Source organism: Akebia trifoliata, chromosome 8 (genome assembly GCF_017979445.1).
Source record: "Akebia trifoliata isolate Shusen 1 chromosome 8, ASM1797944v1, whole genome shotgun sequence".
NCBI classification, from domain to species: Eukaryota; Viridiplantae; Streptophyta; class Magnoliopsida; order Ranunculales; family Lardizabalaceae; genus Akebia; species Akebia trifoliata.
In genome coordinates, this window is record NC_141382.1 from 41,275,818 (window position 1) to 41,297,344 (window position 21,527).

Consider the following 21,527-nt stretch of genomic DNA (forward strand, 5'->3'; position numbering starts at 1 on the left):
AGAGAGAATCTTGAGGTTGAAGACTACAAATGTTTTGGAAGAAATTCAAAGTGTTTCGATTTCAACAACCGCAAGGACATTTACGACCACCACTACTATTGTGGTGTTCTTATTTTGGGAAAAAGAAATTTGTACTTAAACCATTACAACTGCATTATGTGAGAGAACCTGGAGTTGAGGAGAAACAACTGAGAACTGTTTTTTTTCTCTCTTTTTTTTTTTGTGGTTTCTAAAGTACCCAAAGATTGCTAAATGATAATGGCAAAATAAATTTTATAGGTAATGCATATGGAGCAGGGACAATCTAAAGCATCAACTATCAAATGGTTGGTCTAGATTTACATATCAAGCCTTAATAGGGCCAGAATCGACGAGATCCGGTGGACTCTCTACCAGCCAGAAAACGAGTTCCCGGTAAACCAACACAGAGTAAACCAGTTTGGTTTTACAAAATAAATTTTACAGTTTCAAAAGGAGAAAAAAAAAAAAAACAACTCTGAGACTACAATATCCTGGCAAATTCTGTTTCTCAAGAAATGCTCAAGAGTGGCAACATGCATGTCACACACAAAATGTAGAACCGAAGAACAACATTCTCTTTCTGAGGGGAGGACGGAAGTTGTTTCCTTGTATGGCCTTCTTCCTCCTATTTAAGATCTTCCTTGGCAAAATTGAACTATGAAATAACACTCATGAAAAAGAAAGAAATAGATCCCAAAAGTACTCGACGTCTCTTCATGAATTACCCTCTACCATATGACCTTTGTAAAAGCTTCAGCTATCTGTTTAAGAAACAAAACAGTAAATAATTTGCTACAAGAAAATGTTACAGAAACCACAAATTTCTGGTTACATTGTGGTGGATATCATCTTTACCATCTATGTGTCACTATTATCAACTTGCTTGTGCATCATCCCTAGTATTCTTGTGATCGTCCGAAGTTCCTGTATCCCCTTAAGATGCAACCATAATTATTCAAATCAAAAGTATCATTTTCTATTAGACATATTGGATGGGCTCTCCAATCAAAACCTAGTATGAAAATTCCCTTACGTTACCAATCAATGGGAAAGAAGAAAGAAAGAGAGAACTTCTGTAAACTTGAAAGATTTCTTAGAAACTGACAAAACTACATATTGTGCCTCAATTTAAGAGGGAAGGGAACTCCACCCTCAAACAAACACCACATATATATTAATAATGAAAATGGCATGATTCTCAAAATGTCAAATTGCAAGAACACAATGATACATTTTATTATTTATTTATTTATTTTTGTGGATCCAATAATTTCAAGGCACTGGACAGCAGTAAGGAATTTATATTCATGTTCCTTTAGCACAACTAATATACTGGAGAAGTCCAGAAAGGCAACTTTCATTATGTCAGCTCAACTCTGGACCATTTCTAAATACCTGTCTAAGGGAATCTAAAGTCCAATCGAAGGCATCTTCCACTTTTGTGTGCTTTGTTTTCGGTTTCAAAAGTTTGTCAGCCTCTTTGGTTTGTGGCATGTAGTTTTCAATTATAAAAGCATTTTTAAAGGAAATCAAATTACTACAAAACAATTTCTTGGAATTTCCTTTTTGTTGTGTTTGGTTGAATGCAAGGAAAAATTAAAAAAGAAAAGGGAAAAAAGATGTTGAGGGCTAAAGTTTAGAGAGCACCAATTTTGATATGGACATCCCTAAATTGCCAATTAATACTTTTCAGCCCATTAACCATATTAATTTAGGCCCATCCCTTGGTAGTGTACACAAATGGACAGTTTGAAATCGCCAATGAAGCATCTTTTTTTTTTTGTATGTAGGTCTACTAAGAGGTAGGCCAAAGATCCATGGAGTTGGTGGGTCCCAATGTGTCCGCAATTGCATTTTTTGGATGGCATCAAACTTCTGATATTTGAAATCCATATCAAAGTTTGATGTGAATTGAAAAAGGTAGGGGTAGCATTGGGAGAGGAGTTCATTTTCAGTGTCTCCACATGACATAAATTGGAGGTCAAAACTCCTGAATCCGAGCTTGTCATAGAGGGTGTAGTGAGAGTGGAAAACAATTTCACTGTTTTAGTAGGAAAATTATTTTTACCTGTCATTTTTCTAATCAATCCAAACATTGGAATCCTCTTTTTCCCGAAAAATATTTTCTTTTCCCTTGTTTTCATACGAACCAAATGCAGTATCTGAGTTTCCGTGTGAGAGGATTATGTCTTAAGCAGTGTTTTCAAAAGTGTTGGGGACTTAGCCACCTTGGGGAACGGCTCAAAAAATATGTCAAATCTACACCAGTTCTTCTTATAGTCCTAATGTGGTGACATGCTCTTTTGATAATAATGATTCCTGATGTTTTTTGTTAGTGGACTAGAAATTGAAAGTTGGAAGTAGTTAACTATGAATGTGATGCAGTTTTAACTTTATTTTGAAGGTTTGGAGTTTGGATTCGGATATTAAACCTTGGAATGTAAAATTGCAGATTGCCACGATTTTTTCTTTTTTCCTTTAGTCCTAGAGTTTTTTTTATTAAAATTTTCTCCCTGTATTTGTTCGCATGTATAATTATTATCTATTTAAAATATACATACTCTTGAAGCTTGCACCTTACAAACATGTATTAGAGTTGTGCCAAAAGCTCATATTCAAGGCACAGGGACTGGTCAGGCCATATTCTAATTTTGTCATTACAAATGTCAAAAGGTGTTGCCTCCATTAATAGAATATTATTTTATCTTTTTGTGGCTTACTAGTTGGTCAAGAGCAACAAGAAATAAGGAATCATCTTTGAAATACTCTGTTTTTTATTTATTTTTATAATTAAATAGGCAAGCAAAAGGTAGTGATCAGCAGTGGTGAAGGGAGAGTGTACCTGATTTTTCCACTTTCTTCCTTGAGGCCTTCGTAGATCTCTTTGGATGCCCCTTCCATGTCTCAATAAACAGATCGTTGTACTTCTCCAACACCCTCTTTTGTTCTTCGGGTAAACCCAACATCTCATATGCATTTGCCACTTTTTGCACTATTGATTTCTCTGGAGGTTTCCGGTCGAATGATTCGAGGCCCTTGAAAAGCTTCGGCAACCAAGCACAAAAACAAAATATACAACGATCAACCCAAATAACTCGATGTTGAAGCAATGGATTCTAAGAAAGCTCCACACAACACAAAAGTATGCAATGGCATATACAGTATGCGATGGGTAAAGATTTGACTACTGGAGCATTAAGTTTAACTTTTTTAATCTATCTTCTCCTACAAATACCCTATTGTCACCCCCTATTCCTGCAATATTTTAAGCTATTTCTTTTACTCTTTCACTCGCATGTACTCTCTTAAAGTTTTATTTTTATTTTTATTTTTTTTAAATATTGAGCTTATGCATTCTAACATATGATCATGGTATCCAGTGACTAAACTATTAAAGTGGAGTCGACTTAAATTATCTTGAACTAGAATTTGATAATTTAAGAAGAGCCACCTTTGTATCATGAAATAGATTATACATTATTAATTATTCAGCTTCTTGAGTTATTTTATTCTTGTTACTAAATGTAAACAATTTTACTCAATTTGGAAAATGAAAGCTCTCCAAATATATTTCTCTAGGTTTGCTTTTTATTTTCTTATATTTTTTCTAAATTTTTTTCTTTTTTAATTGTTTTTACTTAATTTTTTGAAATAAAAAATTTATTTAATTTTTTGAAATAAAAAATTCATTTATGTCATATACGATTTCGCAAATGCTATTTGACAACATTCACATGAACAGAATGCAAGTAACATTAAAATGAAAATGCAATTTACATTTAGTCATTAAAAGTAAATTTCAGTCCATAACTCCATTATTTAATGATTATAATTGACGGCATGAATTCAACAAGGTAAAAAGCATACCTTTACCAGCCTGTCTGGCATGTTGTTCCGATAATATATAGATATCATAATTTTACATAACTGCCAAGGCACCGAATGCAGATCATTACCAATTTTCTTTACCCAAAACTTGTGGGCTTCTTCTGTTCTTTGGTCCATATCTAGAGCACGAATCAACTGCCCATATGTACCCATTGTAGTGCCCTGTCCCTTACTTAGTATCCATTTTATTACCTGGAGAGGTCAACGATTAGACAGTTCATTACCATGCACCGAAAATAGAAGCAAATGCTTTCACGATAGTCAAATATATCAGATCTCAATTTCTGTAGTCCATTCTGACCACCAGAACCCATTAGAGAGCATAATTAGCCACCTATTTGATTGCAACACTATGGTAGCATAAAGGTTAAGAAACTTGGGATATCCTACATCTGTGAAGTCTCAGAAGATTAAGTGGTACTTTTATATCGTAAGTTATCTAGTTTATAAAGAAAAATTATACTAAGATAAAAAACAGATCAAACACCATAAAATGTGTCTCTCAAAACACTAACGAAGGAGAGAAACACTTGGACATTCACTCATACCTGAACAACTCTGTGCCACTGTTGCTCCTTCTCAAGGGTGATCAAAGCTCTCTTCAGAGATGCTATAGGAAAGCTTTGCTCCCACGCAACCCAGGCATCAAGTGCACCATAAACATCTTCCTTAGAGTCCTTAAGGTCCAAAAGCTGCAAAAATGTAAGATTTTTTAGCGACTCTTTATAAGCCTAACAATGGAAAAAAGATGGAATATAATAAAAAGTGATCAATCTCAAAATTCTGTAGGGAAAGCAATAAGAAAATCGTATATTAATAGAATAAAAGAAAGAAAATCTTGCAAATATATTTAGCTTCATTTTGTATCTTACTCTTCTCCTCCTCTCACCACAAGCCTACCATCATCTTAGTTGATCGTCTAGCTAATTCCATCACCTCTCTACTCAGCTTTAGGCCCTACCTCCCCTTCCCCTCCATACAATTTTCACCTTCTACAACTTTCTCCACGTCCCCTTTAATATGAATCCCAATACCCCTTCTTGGTTGTCCCTACTTCAATCCCTACCTCATCATCTAACCCATTCCCCTTATTAACATTGATTGCTCACCCTTCTCCCATGCATCTTGTCAATTCCATCCCTTGCATGTCCTACTTCACCCCCTTCAATTGATTAGAATAGCTTCTCTCCCACCCTCTCACCTCTTCTCCCACGCATCTTGTTGATTCAATCCTTTGCATGTCCTATTTCACCCCCCCCCCCTCTTTCAATTGATTGGAATAGCCTCCCTCCCTCCTCATCTCTCTAATAACTTGAAAGAAATCTCGAGGAATCATTATTTGTTTTTTTTTATTTTAACTTTTAGAAAAATCTGTCATCACTAGTAGATTCAGAAGCCTTGAAAAACATAGGATAGATTGTATGTATAAATCTGAACCGAATCGAAAACCGGTAAAAGTCGGAAACGCCATAAAAGCGGAAGAAACCATGATTTTATAGACACAGAATTTCAGAAATATGAGTTCACCGTTAGATAGGTCTCGAAAAATCGACTATTAAATCAATAAAATTGGAATCCAGAAGAACTTGGTAGAGCAAGTCAGAAATAAATTGAAAAATCGAGGCAACCAGATCAAGTTTCGTTGACCCAGGTCAAACTGAGTTGATTTAATCATGTGGCTGAAATCAATTGCATGTAATAGTGTTTATAGGAGTGACACATCGAAAGTAGATGTCAAATGTCACTAATAAGAAATGCACTTGGTTGTGAGACACAAACATCAACTTTGATGTTATGTTTGCAAGCCTTTTGTTCAGAAATCAAGCTTAAACCCAGAATTTTCTTGTCAAACTATTCTCTCTCAAATTTCAAGAACCTAGCAACCAAGCTTCATTGAACCAGCTGCTCAAACATCAATTTCTTCAACTCCATCTCCATTTTCAACCTTCAAAAGTGGTAAGTATTCACTCCAGTCACCTTTTAGTCTTCTCCAAACCATTAAACTATAGATGTGCTTCATACTCTTGAAGAAATCTGCAATCAACACCGCTAAATACTCTTTAATCATCAAGGTTAGCAAAGAGATTGGAGGATAGCTAAGAGCTTGAACTCGAAGCTAGTAGTTCGGTGTTAAACCTATGATCAAAGCTTTGAATTTAGGAAGAAAAACTACTGAAGGGAAATCAGGTAGGAATCTTGAAACCTTCACATAGCCATAGAACTTTTACAAACTGTTTTGAATACAATTACTAGCTAATTTCAAAACTTACATTTAAAAGCATGCATAATGATTGGTTGTTTTAGCTCATTTGGTTATACTATTGAATTGTAATTGTGTTGGCATGATTTTAGAAGCTTTATTTTCAAATTGTTGGGTTTTCCTCAATCAATGAATATTGTATTCCAATAATGCTGTCCAAAACAGATTTCAGAATGTTTTTTTATTATTATTTATATATAGACTTGGATCACATGATTTTTTATTTCACTAAAATGTTATTTTCAAATGAATGTCCAAACAGTATAAATTTTGGGGGGAAATGATGGGTCTTATCGATAGATGGATGATGAGAACTTATAGCTCTCAATTGATTGCGTGTATGTTTGAATGACTCCAATTCTAGGAAGTGCATTGGCTACGCCATGTAAGTCTTGATAGATTGATTGATGGGCATTAGATTATGGAGGATCATTTTCACACATGATTTGTATTTTGAATCATTTGAAACCTAGTATATTTTTTTGATTAGTGTAAATTTATTGAATGAACAAAAATGATACAAAAGGTGGTTGAGATGACCCACCAAAAGAGTAAACTAATCACAAAGGGAGTCCCATCTAAAGACAAACTCCTCAAAAAAGACACTCTTAAAATCAGGGGTCAATTTACACCAAAAAAATAAAAAACCAAGAATTCTAAGCACCACATCATGAAATGGAGAGATCGCATCTTTGAAAATTCTACCATTTCTCTCCAACCAAGGGGCAAAAGGAAGGACTCTCCACATGATCTTCTTCTATCCCGAGAACATGGATTGATCCCAACTTTGAAAAAGAGACAAGAAGGAACTATGAACCACCCAATTGAATTTAAAAATATTGCCATATCGATAGAGAGAACTTGCAATGGACGAGAATGTGAACCATTGACTCATTACTAGAATTGCACAAGAAACAATAGTTTGGGGTCACAAATCCTCAACCAATGAGAAGATCAAGACTGGGAAGTTTGTCCAACATGGCTAACCAAGTGAAAAAATACACCTTAGAGGATGCCTTCGATCCCCAAATGAGCGTAGAAGGAAAATTACCCATCAGATTTGGAGTGTGAACTAGCCCCGACGTAAAGGATTGAATAGAGAAGATATTTCCTTTAGTGCGAATCCACCCTCTCCTATCCTCTTATGTACAATCCCATCTTGCATGATCAAGGAGAGACGTAAGTTCGGTCGCCTCTTGAAATTCCCAATCATTAAAGTCCCTCCTAAAACCCAAATTCCAGACAATCCCGTTTCCCTCAAGGTTCAAAAAAGTAGCCCACTCTAACTCTTTCTTTGACAAGCGGTTGTAGAGGCGTGGGAATTTATGGTTCATAGGAGAATCACCACACCACCAATCCTCCCAGAATCTAATCTTATCCTCTTTACCTACCTTGAACTTGACACATTTCCTAAAATCCTGCTTCACTTTCATAAGACCTCTCCAAACACTACAACCATACGAAGACTTCACCTCCTCACTTTCCTAACCATCTCTTTTCGTTGTATTTTTCCCTAATGATCCTTCTCCACAAACTAGAATTTTCGTTCCCAAACCGCCACAACCACTTCCCTAGCAACGCCCAATTTGCTACTCTAAAGCCCCCGACCTTTTTCGTCGCGTAGAACGCCTTCCAATTTGCCAAATGAATCTTTTTCTCCCCATTTTTATCATTCCACATAAAATCCCTCACAATTTTTTCTAACTTCGCATCCACACTCTTGAGGATAGTGAATAATAAAAGATGATAGATTGGAATACTTGTTCATATGCAGATTACAAATATAAAAATGAACAAATAATAATAAACTTTGGCAAGCAAAATTCGATCTACAGGGACAATGATCGATTCGGAAGTTCTTTCTATTAAAAGCCAATACAGATTCTAGTAACCCAATTAAAAACAGAGTATAGAGAAATTATAGCTAAGAAGGAAAATGAAATTAAAACAAGAATTGAATTGCAATGTAAAGATTAGAGGGATCAAATCCACCCTTGCAAGCTATCTTAAAATCTGGACAATTCTATTTCTATCTCAATCCACACAACAAAGCTCTAGTTCGTGGATCGGCAAATAAAACGATTAATTCCTAAGGTGATTCAACAATATATGTGAATCCTTGTTAAGGTGAGATTATCAGATTTATTTCTCGAGTTTGTCATTGAGCATGATTAATCTTGATCTTATCTAAGCATGAATCATCAAAGTTAGACCCTAGATATAAATTGGATAATCCCAATCTTAAGAGTCTTCACAAAGCCACATTAAAACAGAGGCAATAGAATTGATTCAACAACATTAAGATAAACTCGCTCTGGCTTTATTGACCTCTCTATAGAGAGTCTAGCAGATCATCGCAAGGAACAAATAGCAATAAGATAAAATAGAAAGAGCAAAATAGAGAAGATAATGGAGGTTTCTTGTTGCTCTTTGATTCCAAAAATCAGCTTGAATCTCCTTCATTACAAAGCTTCAAATTAAAAACCTAAACTAAACTAAAACTTAAAAAAAATAGGGGAGAAGGGAGAGGAAAAGCCTCTTTCTCCAAGCCTTGGAGTTTTCCCCACCTCCTAGCCTTTTTAACAAACTAACAACACTTCTTATTTATAAAGTTTCTCTAGGGTTTTCGGATCATATCCGCTCCAGTTTCTTTGAGAAATATCCATCAATGCAACGGCCAAAAGGTCTAGAAGCTTCAGTACAAATCTCAAAGCTAATCTCCCCCAGGATTACCACGATGCACCACAAGGTCACCGCTGTGCAGTGACGTGGTGGATTTTTGCTCTGAGATTTAGGTGGATGATCCATCTTGGCTCAAGATTAATCCTTTACCCCGACACCGCCTCTCAAGTACCTCATTTGATCCTTTGAGGCATCTAAGAAAATGATCGTTTCATCTGCAAAGTGAAGAAAAGAAACCTTCAACTCATACCCCCACCGCAAACCCCCTATAAATCCTAAATTAGACGTCATTTCAATGAAATGACCTAACACATCAACCACCATAACAAACAACAAGGGGGATAGTGGATCCCCTTGCCTGAAACCTCAAGAGCTCCTAAAGTAACTAGTCGGGCTTCATTGATCAAAATCGATAATGATGTTGAGGTCACACATTTCATTACCCCCTCAATCCAAATCTCCCCAAAGAAGCCCATATGGATCAACAAATACCTAAGAAATTCTCAATTCACATGGTCATAGGCTTTGTGCATATCGATCTCACAAACTAACCCAATTTTCATGAGCGCCTCCTAGAATCAATGCACTCATTAGCTATAAAACTCCATCTAGAATTTGCCTACCTTTCATGAAAGCCCCTTGCTCCACTCCAAATAATACATCTATCACCGTTTTCAATTTGTTAGCCAACACCTTAGAAATTAGCTTGTAAATTGACCCCACCAGGCTAATTGGTCTGAAATCAGCTATATCCACAACACTTGGTTTCTTAGGAATCAAAGCAATTAACAAACTATTCACACCGTAATCCAAATACTTTCTCTCTTGGAGCTCCTTTATCACCATCATGAAATCCATTTTGATAACGTTCCAACACCTTTTATAGAAAGCCATGGTAAACCCATCTGGACCTAAAGCCTTTTCTCCGCTCATTGCACCCAAAACCTCCAACACCTCATCCTCTTCTGTCCTTCTCTCTAGTTAGTCTTTTTGTTCCGACGCGATGGACCTCATCTCCAAAAGGTATGAAATTGGTCTAAAAACTTGATCTTCCTCGAAAAACGCCCTATAGAACTTCACCATCCCTGCTCTAATACTTTCCACTTCTTCAATGCTCTCCCCGTTGATTGTAATCTTACAAATAGGAGAATTTTGAAAAAGTAATTGTCAAGTCTTATAATGAGAGCTTGGCAGATATATATATTAATAAAAAAGTAAATGGACATAAACACCCTTACATAGAAATAATAAGAAAGAAAAATAATAAATAGGAAATATTATTTCCAATACTCCCCCTCAAGCTGAGGCAAATATATCAACTAAGCCCAACTTGACAAGATGAGAGTTAATAACATAAGAACCAACAGATTTCGCAAGCATATCGACAAGCTGATTTGAAGAAGATACAAACACTTGTCTGAAGAATACTAGATCGAACTTTCTCCTTCAAAAAGTGAACATCAACCTCTATATGCTTGGTCCTTTCATGAAGAATTGAGTTAGAGGCAAGCATGATGGCTGACTTGTTATCACAAAATAAAGTGGAAGAACTAAAGGCAGGAAATTCCAGCTTAGTCAATAAAGATTTAAGTCAAATAAGCTCACAAGTGCCAAGGGCTATATCCCGATACTCAACTTCCGCAGAAGAACGAAAAACTACATTTTGCTTCTTATTTTTCCATGAGATTAGGTTACCATCATGGAAAGTACAAAAACCAGAAGTAGATCTCCTATGTGTAAGAGAACCAGCATAATCAGCATCAATGAAACATGACAAATGTAACTGAGCAATAGAAGAGTAGAAAAATCCAAGATCAGGACATCGAGATGAAAGGTACGTGGTGCATGCGTGAACTGATTGACTACACTAATTGCAAAGGTCAAATCCGGTCTAATGTTAGTCAGATAAATCAGACGACCTACGAGTCTTTGATACGAAGAAAGATCAAATAAAAGATCACTAGATTCGGCATGAAGATGATGATTCTGATCCAAAGGGGAGGAAGGACGACAACTAAGCATCCTAGTATCCTAAAGAAGATCCAATGTGCATTTGCGTTGGGATAGCGAAATACCACGATGACGGGCTACTTCTATCCTCAAAAAGTACTTGAGGGGACCCAAGTTTTTAACCTTAAAAGCACAACCCAATAACATCTTAACTTTGTCAATCCATTGTGCATCATCTCCAGTCACGATAATAGCATCCACATAAATCAAAACAATGGTGCAACTACCATCCACTCCTCAACGAACAAAACAAGTATGATCTGAATGGTATCTAGAAAACTCCATAGATAAAATACCTCAGAGAAACCCTAAAATCAGCCTCGCGGGGATTGCTTCAGACCATACAAATATTTAAGAAGGCGACAGACCTTTCCCAAATACTCCCCCTAAAAGCAAAACCCAGGAGGGGATCCATATAAATAACCTCAGTCAGATCACCATTTAGAAATGCATTATTCACATCGAATTGGTGAAGGGGCCACAAGTGGCATGCAGCTAGAGAGATAAGGAGGTAAACAATGGAGAATTTGGTTACAGGAGCAAATGTAGTACCAAAATCTTTTCTTAGGATTTGCGTAAAGCCCTTAGCAACGAGACGTGCCTTGTACCGATCAACAATGAAAACCCATTTACATCTAATAATCCACTCCCCAAAGGGAAGGGAAACAAGCTCCTAAGTGTGATTTTTCTGCAAAACATCTATCTCAGCAGCCATGACTCCAGTCCACTGAGGATCTCGTAGTGCTTTTGATACAGGCCGAGGAACTCGAATAGAACTAGTGACGACAAGATAGGCCTGATAATAGGGAAAAAGTCCCTGACAGAAAACAAACTAAACAATAAGATGATCAATAATACACCCTCGCTTACCTTTGCGAAGTGCAATACGCAAGTGGGAATCATAAATAGAAGGAATAGGAGTAAGAATAGAAGAGGTTATACCAGAGTCCAAGGAGAAGGTTGGCAAGGTTGGTGAGGGGAAAGGACGACAAAAGTAAACCTTAAGCATCGACGAAGATGGAGATGGAGAGAAATCGGAGATTGTAACACTATAGGAGAGGGATCCTGTAAAGGAAAAGAGTCCTGCAAAGATGTATCATAAAAGTAGGGAACATTTTAAAAAAATGTGACATCCAAAGAATGAATTACACGATGAGAAAGGGGACCATAACAACAATGCCCCTTTGACATAGACGAGTAACCTAAGAAAACACATTGAATGACTTTATCATCTAATTTCGTGCGATGAGGGGTCATGTTCTGAACAAAACAAGTGCACCCAAAGACTCGATGTGTAATGGGGAAGAGGATGTTATTAGGTCGAAGGACATAAAGAGGCACCTGCCCCCCTAAGGTGCGACTCAGAACATAGTTAAGAAGAAAAGCCACAGTGATGATTGTCATATTCCAGTATAGTTTGGGAACATGCATTCCCCGAAGAAGATAGCAAACAATGTTCATGAGGTGGCGATTCTTGCGTTCCGCCACCCCGTTCTGTTCAAGAGTGTAGAGACAAGTCAAGTAGTGAAGCATACTATGCTCATGAAGATGGGATCAAATCTCATAAAAAATATATCCCCCCTCCCCCTGGTTATCAAACCTAAGAGATTTAACAATGATGTTATATTGAGTCTGAATCATTTTAAGAAAATTAACAAAAATAGGAAGCACCTCAAAACAAGAACGCATCAAATAAATCCAAGCACAACGAGAATAGTCATCAATAAATATAACATAATATCTATGACCATTAAAAGTAGTAACAGGGGAAGACCCCTACTAAATCAAATATTGTATTAAACTGATGCATGTGAGAAATATACGAATTCATATGTTTAGAAAGCTCACACACAGAACACTGAAATTTGTGTCCACTACAAGAACACTGAAATATGTTCTTTAAAATAGGAAATAAAGAACATGAGTGCTGAAAATTATCATGTCTTAAGCGAGCATGCCATAAATCTAAAATCTGATAAGAGAATTAACGGCTCCCAGAGAGTTGAAGCACAGAAACCGAAACAATAGTAGGTTGAGATCCAAACAGGTACAGCACATCCCATAGAGACTTGATAATACTACTCACAGACAAAAGATTTTTTATTTATTGATAAAGATAATTTTATTAATAGAAGGAAAAAACAAAGGGGGTCGAGAGGACCAACCCAAAACAAAGACAGAAAACAAGGCAAAAAACACAACAATGGATAAGCACCACGACGCTTACAACAACGAACAAAACCTATCCCAGAGTCCAGAGAAAAGCTAGAGGATAAAAGGATGATACCCTTACTATGGATAGGGGTAAGAGACCCATCAACAAGGCGAACCTCCTTATGAATAGCAGGAAAAATAGAAGAGGTGAAATGGCTAGGCTCACCGATCATGTGATCAGAGGCACTAAAATCAATTACCCAAGTCAAAAGAGCAGATTCAAATTGAGTGACATGAAATGTAGAAGATGTACCTAGTGGCTTGGTAAGTGAAACCACTGTCGAAGATGAATGAGTATGGGCATGAATCTTATCCCGTACAATGGCAATAATCTAAGTCTGAAGTTGTTGCAAATCAATAATGCCAAGAAAAGCAGGAGTATCAGTAGGAGGAACTAATGATGACTCCATAGTAGTAACATGGGGGGGGGGGGGGGGGGGCAGATTATTCCAAAGGAGTGGCAAAACATCGCAACAGATGGGGATAAAATTGAAAGCTACGGGCCTTTTCATGACCAATCTTCCCACAATGGATATAAGTAAGACCACTCCCTTTACCACGGCCACAGCCTCGACTCTTAATTCCTTTAGTACGAATGTCAGAAAATCTCAAATTGAGTGTTAGAACCATCTAATCTATAGTTAGAGCAAAGATAATACCAAGGGCCTGAGTCTAAGAGGATACCACACAGCAACAATGCTTATCACTATCAATGGTTGCAAATGCCTCAAATAAAGAAGATAAAGGAGTGGTGTTTAGGATTTGAGTTCGAAGTGCCTCAAACTCAGGACGCAAACCCATGAGAAACTGATATGTCTGATGTCGAGCAATCCTCTTAACCACATATCAGGTTGCCTCTGCAAAAAACTCAGCCATAGACTCATAATGAGAGAACTCCCAATGGGACTGAAGAAATCCAAAGTAATCAGCTACACTCAAAGTCCCTTGGGTAGCATGGGCAATGTCTTGATAAAACTCATAGATCCGTGAGTCATTTCAAGTATGTGCATATGTCTGGTGAGGGCTGACCACAATGAGGGGACAGTGTCATAATACATGAACATAGTATAAATGCGTTGCTCCATGGAGTTAAAGAGTCATCCAAAAATGGTGCAGTTGTCGATCTCTCATTCAATTTTGGGATCAGTGAGAGATGGCTTATGAATGGTGCCTAAAAGCCAACAAAATTTCCCTCTACTACCCAAATAAAATCTAACCAATCAAGATCAGGACTGAAAATTTCAACCATCTAATAGGGCATTGGTAATGCGTTGGACTGAAGAATTTGCGCCAAGAAGAGTGTTAGAATCCTTGGTCTCATGATGTGAGGCCATTGTGTACTCTGAACAAGACGATCATAACTTTGGTTTGAAGGGCGATCACTTGTAGTCTCAACCCAAGATGGGAGAAACCTCAAGATAAAAAGAAAAAATAAAAGAGGGCACACCTCAAAAGAGAACAACAGCACCCTTGTTGCTGCAGATTCCAAAAAAGAAGCTCCTTTGCTGTCGTGGGTCACAAAGCAACCCCCTAGTTGCTGTCATAGACCACCAAACAGCCTTTGTTGTTGTCGCAGACCACTAAACACACCTTATTGCTGTTACAGACCACCAAAACAGCACCCGGTTGTCGTCATAGATTCACCAAACAGATCCTATTGCTGTCGCAGACCACCAACTGTACCCCAGTTGCAATCACAGATCACCAAACAAACCCTATTGCTGTCACAATAATCTTAAATAAACGACAAACTAAAGTTACTAAATTGCCCCTAAATATTATATTAAGACCATGGGCCAATAAAACATCAAAATAAGCCCCAAAAACATAAAATTAAAGTCCTAAAAGAGAAATCTAAATAAAAAATAAAATCTACTCTTCAAGATTTGAGTCCTCATCAGTCAGCCTTCTTGTCGGCCTCCTCTTTTCTTCAATAAATTTCTTTATTTATCAAAAAAAAGATAGTATAAAGCTTTTGCAAATGGTTATTTGGAGGAATGCATCATTCACATAACAATATATATGTATATATATATATATATATTCAAATATTATCAGATCCAGTTTTCCTAGCTATCTATGTCTGAAATCATATATTTGAATCTCAACAACACACGTCTTTTTTTTACCATAGCTTTGAATAGTAAGCTTCACCAAACATTCTCTATCCACAACAAAGTAATAAACTTTGAAAAATAACCACATTGTACTTACTATGTCCGTGAGAAATTTGATTTTATCCTTTCTTGAAACATTCTCCCCGATATAGTGCTTGTGAACACCTCCAGCATTATTGCTTGAATGCATAGCTTGATTATCATATTGAACCTAAAAATAATTGTTCATTTCAGTATTAATGATATTACCACAAAGAAAATCACAATTTCTTCGTACATGGAAGGGATAAGCATATATTAGCTACTCTGCAAATGAGTTTTCAAAACTTAGGATGTCACAATAAATGAGTACACCATTCGTGACAATGATATGCCAATAAGGATATTATGCAGTCATAAACATGCTATTATGAAGATGCTATAATGTATAAAGATTTGTCCACCTCAGATAACGTCATTGCACTTGGACTGCATTGGTTCGACATTTGAGTTTGCACCATTGTACTGTAAGTGGAATTTCCAGATTGAACTGTGCCAATTCTAGTGAAGTAATTGTTGCAACATTGACCAATCCAACCTACCTGTGCAACAGAAGATCACATTAAATGAGTCAACTCTACCCGGGCTCAGATTCAAATCAACTTGAAAAATGAAAATATTTCAATCAAAGGCCAATAGAGACTCGAGTTGACTCATTGAATTGACAAATAGTCAAAAAACTGAATTGAGTAAATAAAACTCTCCATTAGAGCTACTTCTTTTTTACTTGGTCCTATTTAAACATATTTTCCAAACTAAAACCTTATTAATTGTTTACAAATTCCCTTACATTTTTTAGTTAAATCACCAAAAAATATTATATTCTAGATGTTGAAAACTAGATCGGACTCTTCAAGTGAACCTAATTAAATCCTTGAGTTAACTCAATTGATTTTCGAGTCAAAGTTTAAGTTTTTGAACCCAGGTTCAAACTCAAATCTTGGTTGATTTCTGGCTAAACAACAGTTGTATCCTCGAAACAAATTCATATAAATAAGAGGAAAGTAAATAAATTAAAATAATACCTTCATTCTTGCATTTGGATTCCTGAAGAAACCAGCAACATTTGAGGATTAGATACACGATACATAGTTATAACTTATAAAACATATGAAACTGTGCAACAGTGAACTAAAAAGGCAATCATGCAAGTGGTTTTACATACATGCTTCATCATCCTAAAACTAAATCCATAAGAATTTGAGATCTCAATTCCAGTTTCTAAAAGTGTATGGCATGAGGTACCCTAATCAAAGAGGCATTCAATATCAACTCCTAGAAAGAAGTTTTTGACTTAATGATTGAATATTAGAATAAGGATAATAACAGAGTTTTTTTCCTCTCTCTTTTTTTATTTGAATGTGAGGAGGTTTTTCAATCAACAAACAGTGAAAATAAATACAAGAGTAAAGCAGACCACAGTATGCTTTTGTAAATCATATTAGTTTGTATAAAAGGTTATCCCCTCTAAGGGGTTTCATGGGGATGACCATCAAAGTGATTTCTTTGTGATGGATCATGTGAGTTCCTATAATGAGGTAGCCATTTCAAATTGGCTTCTTACAAGAATTGTTCTAATAATAACAATTTTGATGAGTCTAGTTGGGCTAACTCAATCTTTATGGATATCTTGTAACAAGTAGCTATTTGTACTTTTTAGGAATTATTTTCACTAGACTTCTAGATAACTAGAAAAGGTGTTTTGCAAAGGCAGCATATTGGTAAAGTCCCAGGTTATTGGAATTATAAAATAAAATTGACTCCATCACGACACCAATCACTGATGTTCTTCTTGCCAAAGTTCTGTTCTACCAGTTGAACCACTAAAATCAGGCCCGGCCATTCTAATTGTTCAACAAATGGTTCAGGTTTCAAATATGGCCATATTGGATTAAAATAGTCTTGTTCTTCCATTTCATTCTACCTACAGCTATATCATCCATTTCTGGTTTTTTTTGGATTTTGCATATGAAAGGGGCAATTTTGTACTTTAAAAACCAGGGGACAGGATCCAAAGGATGATGCATCGACTGCAACCGACAAAAAGGACTAGGGCTTTGTATAAAAGCTCCTCTTTGAGATGAGGGTTTATTTATTTTATTTTTTTCAATGTATTTTGTGAAGTTTCTCTATTGAGAAAAAGAAAGCCCTTGGCTCCCCCTTTGAGTGTTTTCCAATGAATGGCAATTTCAATTGAGGATTCCAAAACCAATCTCCCACTTATGCTACGTTAGGGCAGTGTTAGGCCACCTTCTCACACGGCCATCACTACATTAATTTGGTGTGGGGTCCCTCTCATATCACCATCATCAAAACATAGCTCTTTCTCCTTTATCTTCTACTCTTGTTTCTTCTTTTTTGAATTCCTGCTACACCACGACTCCAATTGCACATGCAGCACCAGAGGCAGAGCCAGGATTTTCTTTTTAGTGGGGGCAAACTTATAGTTAATTGGAGGGGGAGGGGGCCAAAATTGGAGGAAGATGAGGGAGTGGGGGCAACACAGTCAAACGGGGAATGTCAATGGTTCAAAATGCAGGGGTGTCTCAAATTTAAGCATAAATTCAAGGGTATCTAAAATGCCCAAAAAAGTTGAGTGGGGGCAATTGCCCCCAATGTCTCCTTACTAGCTCCGCCCCTGGGCAGCACCTTACTCTGCCCCAGTTCATGGATGAGAATTAAACATAATAGAAAGCAATGCTTTTTGTTATCTCCTAGCCACCAATTCTAACCAAGGACTTACCTGTAAGCAAAATCATTAGAAAAGTTGTAGTCTATTTACATTTTATTAGTTTGACTTATTTTAAAATTCTTAGGTTCAAAGGAATCCTTCAATAGTTTTTTTTTTTTTTATAAGCAAAACAGATTTCATTAATAAAGGCGATCGATGAGACCAACCAAAAATACAAGAAAACACAAAAAAGAAACTTTACACATTACAAAGGGCATCCCATCTAAAACCAAAATCCTCGAAAAAGACCCCCTTGAAAGCCATGTCCAACTTAGACCAATGAAATAATAAGCCTAGAATCATCAGCAACAAGTCCTCATGAGAACTCTCCACCCCCGAGAAAATTCTCTTATTTCTCTTCTTCCACACACCCCAACAAATTGCAAAGGGAAGCAAAGCCCAAAGGCTTTTTTCCTACCTGTGAAACAATTATGATTCCGGCCTTGGAAAAGGGATACAGTGGAGAATGGCAAAATCCAAAAGGTAATAAAAAGCTGAGAAAATGGGACCAAATTTTAAACATGAAAGGACAATGTAAGAGGATGTGGTCAACAAATTCACCATTAGCATAGCATAGAATACAGTAATTAGGTAAGAACAAGCCCCTCCTAAGTAGCTGATCAAAAGTTAGGAGTCTACCATGAACTGCTAGCCACACGAAAAAAAAAACTTGGAAGGCACCTTTGCCCCCCAAATGGGGGTGACAAGAAAGGACCCAAAGCCTTGTGGATATAAGGCATCTCTGAATAAGATGACCAAAAAACATATCTCCTTGTTTCAAGTCCATTCCCAACCATCGCTCCTAAAATCCTCAAATTGCACTTGGTGCAGAACATGGGATAGATCCACAAGTTCCCAAATCTCCCGAACGTAAAAGGCTCTTCTAAACCCAAGTCCCACGAGGTTTCAATTCTGTTTCAAGTTACAAAGGCATAAATAGGCATCTCCTTTTTGGAAAAAAAAATTCAAAAAGGCCAGGATATTGCAGTGACAAGGGAGTCTCACCACACCACTTATGTCCCAAAAACACACTCTCTCACCCGTGCCAATTTTGAACGCAATCCACCTTCTGAAATCTCGGCTGACCAATACCTTTCCACACCCCACACCCAAAGGAAGTTCTCACATCCCCACTTTCCCACCCGAGGCATCCTTCTATAGTTCTAATCTCGCATCAATCCTCTCTCTAATCTCAATAAAAAAAGCACCAATTGCTTGCAAGCAACAAATAATAGGAGACCTCAACTTACATATGAATAGTTAATTTATCCATAATTAAAGAAGAACATGGGTTCTAAGTGCCAACTTAGCAAAGTGGTTAGATGTTTGGAGTGTTGTTCCCAAGTCCTAGGTTAAAGCTCAAACCCCCTTGAACCCAACTTCATTTACTAACCAATAACGTTATACCAATCAAAAAAACATGGGATGAGGACCAACCCATAGTGTCAATGTGCCACAACTAGATTGTCCCTACACCTATTTTTCTCATGTTCATTACAACTCTTCCATGTATGTTGTTGCACATCCCCTCCCTAGCACCCACAAATGTTTGTCTCCTAACCCTGGTAATCCCAAGTACTCCCTCTCCACCGTTACATAAGTAACTATAAAAAATAAAGATGACAATGCACCACCAGAAGAATCGTGTGAAGTGGGTGAATTTATTGAATGCTTGTCGTTGTCTAAATGAACTTTGCTTGCCCCTATGAATCATAAAATAATTATCGGAATTCCATTTGTTTGAATGGAAAGAACATTTTTTATGGTAACAATATAAGGAAACTTTTATCTTTTCTTTGAGCACTTAAACCCAATTAGATCACATCTAGACAAATAGAACCATGACGCCATGATATGTCCAACACCCATAAAATTTTGCTCCATACCAACAAAGACCATGCCAAGATTTTTCCTATTCAGCAAAGATTTCTCAATAAAAGTGTCATATTAAGAATATAGAACCTAATGTGAACTCAAATCGATTCTATAACATCCTTGTTTCTACTCTTAATCTTTCTTCCATCATTATCTCCCACAGTTTTGTAACAATTGAAGCTCGCATCACATATACAGAAAATTTAAAATGAGGAACAACCTAAAAATTGTCCGAATAAGAAATAGCCTTAATTTGACCAAATCGGTTCTATAATATTCTTGTCTCTACTATTCCATCATTATTTCCTATAGTTTTATAAAAATCGAAGTCCGCGTCAATAATACAGAAAAAAAGAAATTAAAAGCAATTTAAAAGGTGTCCGAGTACGAAAATAGCCTTAATTTGAAACCAAATCGGTTCTATAGTGTCCTCGTTTGTACTCTTAATTGGTGTTCTTCCATCATTGTCTTTCCCATAGTTTAGTAACAATCGAAGTCCGCATTATTCAGGAAAAAAAAATCAAAAATACCTAAGCGAAGAAGAAATGTCTAATGGAAACTGAAGCTGGAGAAGAAGACATGAATGCTTTGGTCTTGAACGCAAGGAGAGGAACCAGGAGAGGGACGATGACACCCGTTGCATTCTCTCTCTCTCTCTCTCTTACAAGAACAATGGCCCTTGTCACGTAGACTCACTGTTTCAGGCTCTCAGGCTCTCAGGCTCAGCTATCAAGCATTTCTCTTACACATTTTTATGCCCGACGACGGCACGATTATCAAACCCGGTTTCTCAATCTTGGTTTGGCACTCACCAGTATTGAGTTGACTCGTACGAGTCCTCTCGTATCGCGCGAATCGAATTCTAGAAGAAAAGCAACCGTGTTTCAAAGAGAGTTACTATTGCCACACCAACTTTTAGTAACGCCAAACCAACTGTGTGTAATTACTTGGTGCTTTACATAGGAATTGGTGTGGCATTAGCAAAAGTTGGTGTTGCAATATCAACTCTCTTTAAAAATTGGTAGGTCTATATTTGACTATTTGCACAGACCGAAATGACACATTCCACTCACTTGCTTGCAATACCCACTTTAACTTTAAAATATTCGTTTGTACTCTTTTTCTTTCTTTTTTCTTCTTTCCTTGTCATTTTTTATTTTTTACATCCTGAAAGATTTCAATGGGGATTTTAAGCTTTGATCTTATTTATTTTTCTTATCCTAATACTTTTAATTAAATTGATGCCGTTCACATGTGAAAGTTATTTTCGGTAGGCACTTATCGAAATCGTCTTGTAAGATTCGGTAAAAAAATTAATTCAATAGGTATGTTTCAAATCTGTTTAGTAATATTTAGTAAGTACTTATCGAATTTACTAAAACAAGTTCAGTCTAAACCTACCGAATAGACTGTCTAAAAATTCTTTGAGTTCTTTAATTCAAAATCATCATTTTGTGATTTTAATAGTGATTTTTCCATCTGCCTTGTTGATTAAATGCAAAAAAAACAAAAATAAAAGACAAAAACTTAAAACATAACCTCCATTGATTCAACCTCTCACGAAACTCTAAAGAAGATGAATATAAAAAAGAAAGAAGGAAGGAAGAAGAAGAAAATGAGATTTTATTCTGTAGGAGGTGGTGTGTGCAATAAACCAAAATGAAAGGGTAAAATGATAATTTTTTATTTA

The 21,527-nt window shown here is 36.6% G+C and overlaps 1 protein-coding gene across 3 annotated transcripts; it reads right to left on the reverse strand.

Annotated features, from left to right (window-relative positions):
* Positions 1–289: 289 nt before the first annotated feature.
* On the reverse strand, positions 290–20,572 carry LOC147396860 (PPR containing-like protein). Of its 3 annotated transcripts, none has more exons than XM_086452131.1 (9): positions 20,368–20,572; positions 16,257–16,278; positions 15,636–15,773; positions 15,290–15,403; positions 4,458–4,601; positions 3,889–4,101; positions 2,864–3,065; positions 877–945; positions 290–782 (listed from the first exon to the last, which is right to left on the reverse strand). In XM_086452131.1, exons 1-8 carry the CDS (start codon positions 20,478–20,480, stop codon positions 896–898), a joined length of 996 nt encoding a protein of 331 aa, XP_086308257.1. In that variant the 5' UTR covers positions 20,481–20,572; the 3' UTR covers positions 290–782; positions 877–895. The 3 variants fall into 3 exon arrangements, with proteins under 3 accessions (XP_086308257.1, XP_086308256.1, XP_086308258.1); XM_086452130.1 differs by having other exon boundaries at positions 877–954; XM_086452132.1 differs by lacking the exon at positions 877–945.
* Between the last annotated feature and the right edge of the window lie 955 nt (positions 20,573–21,527).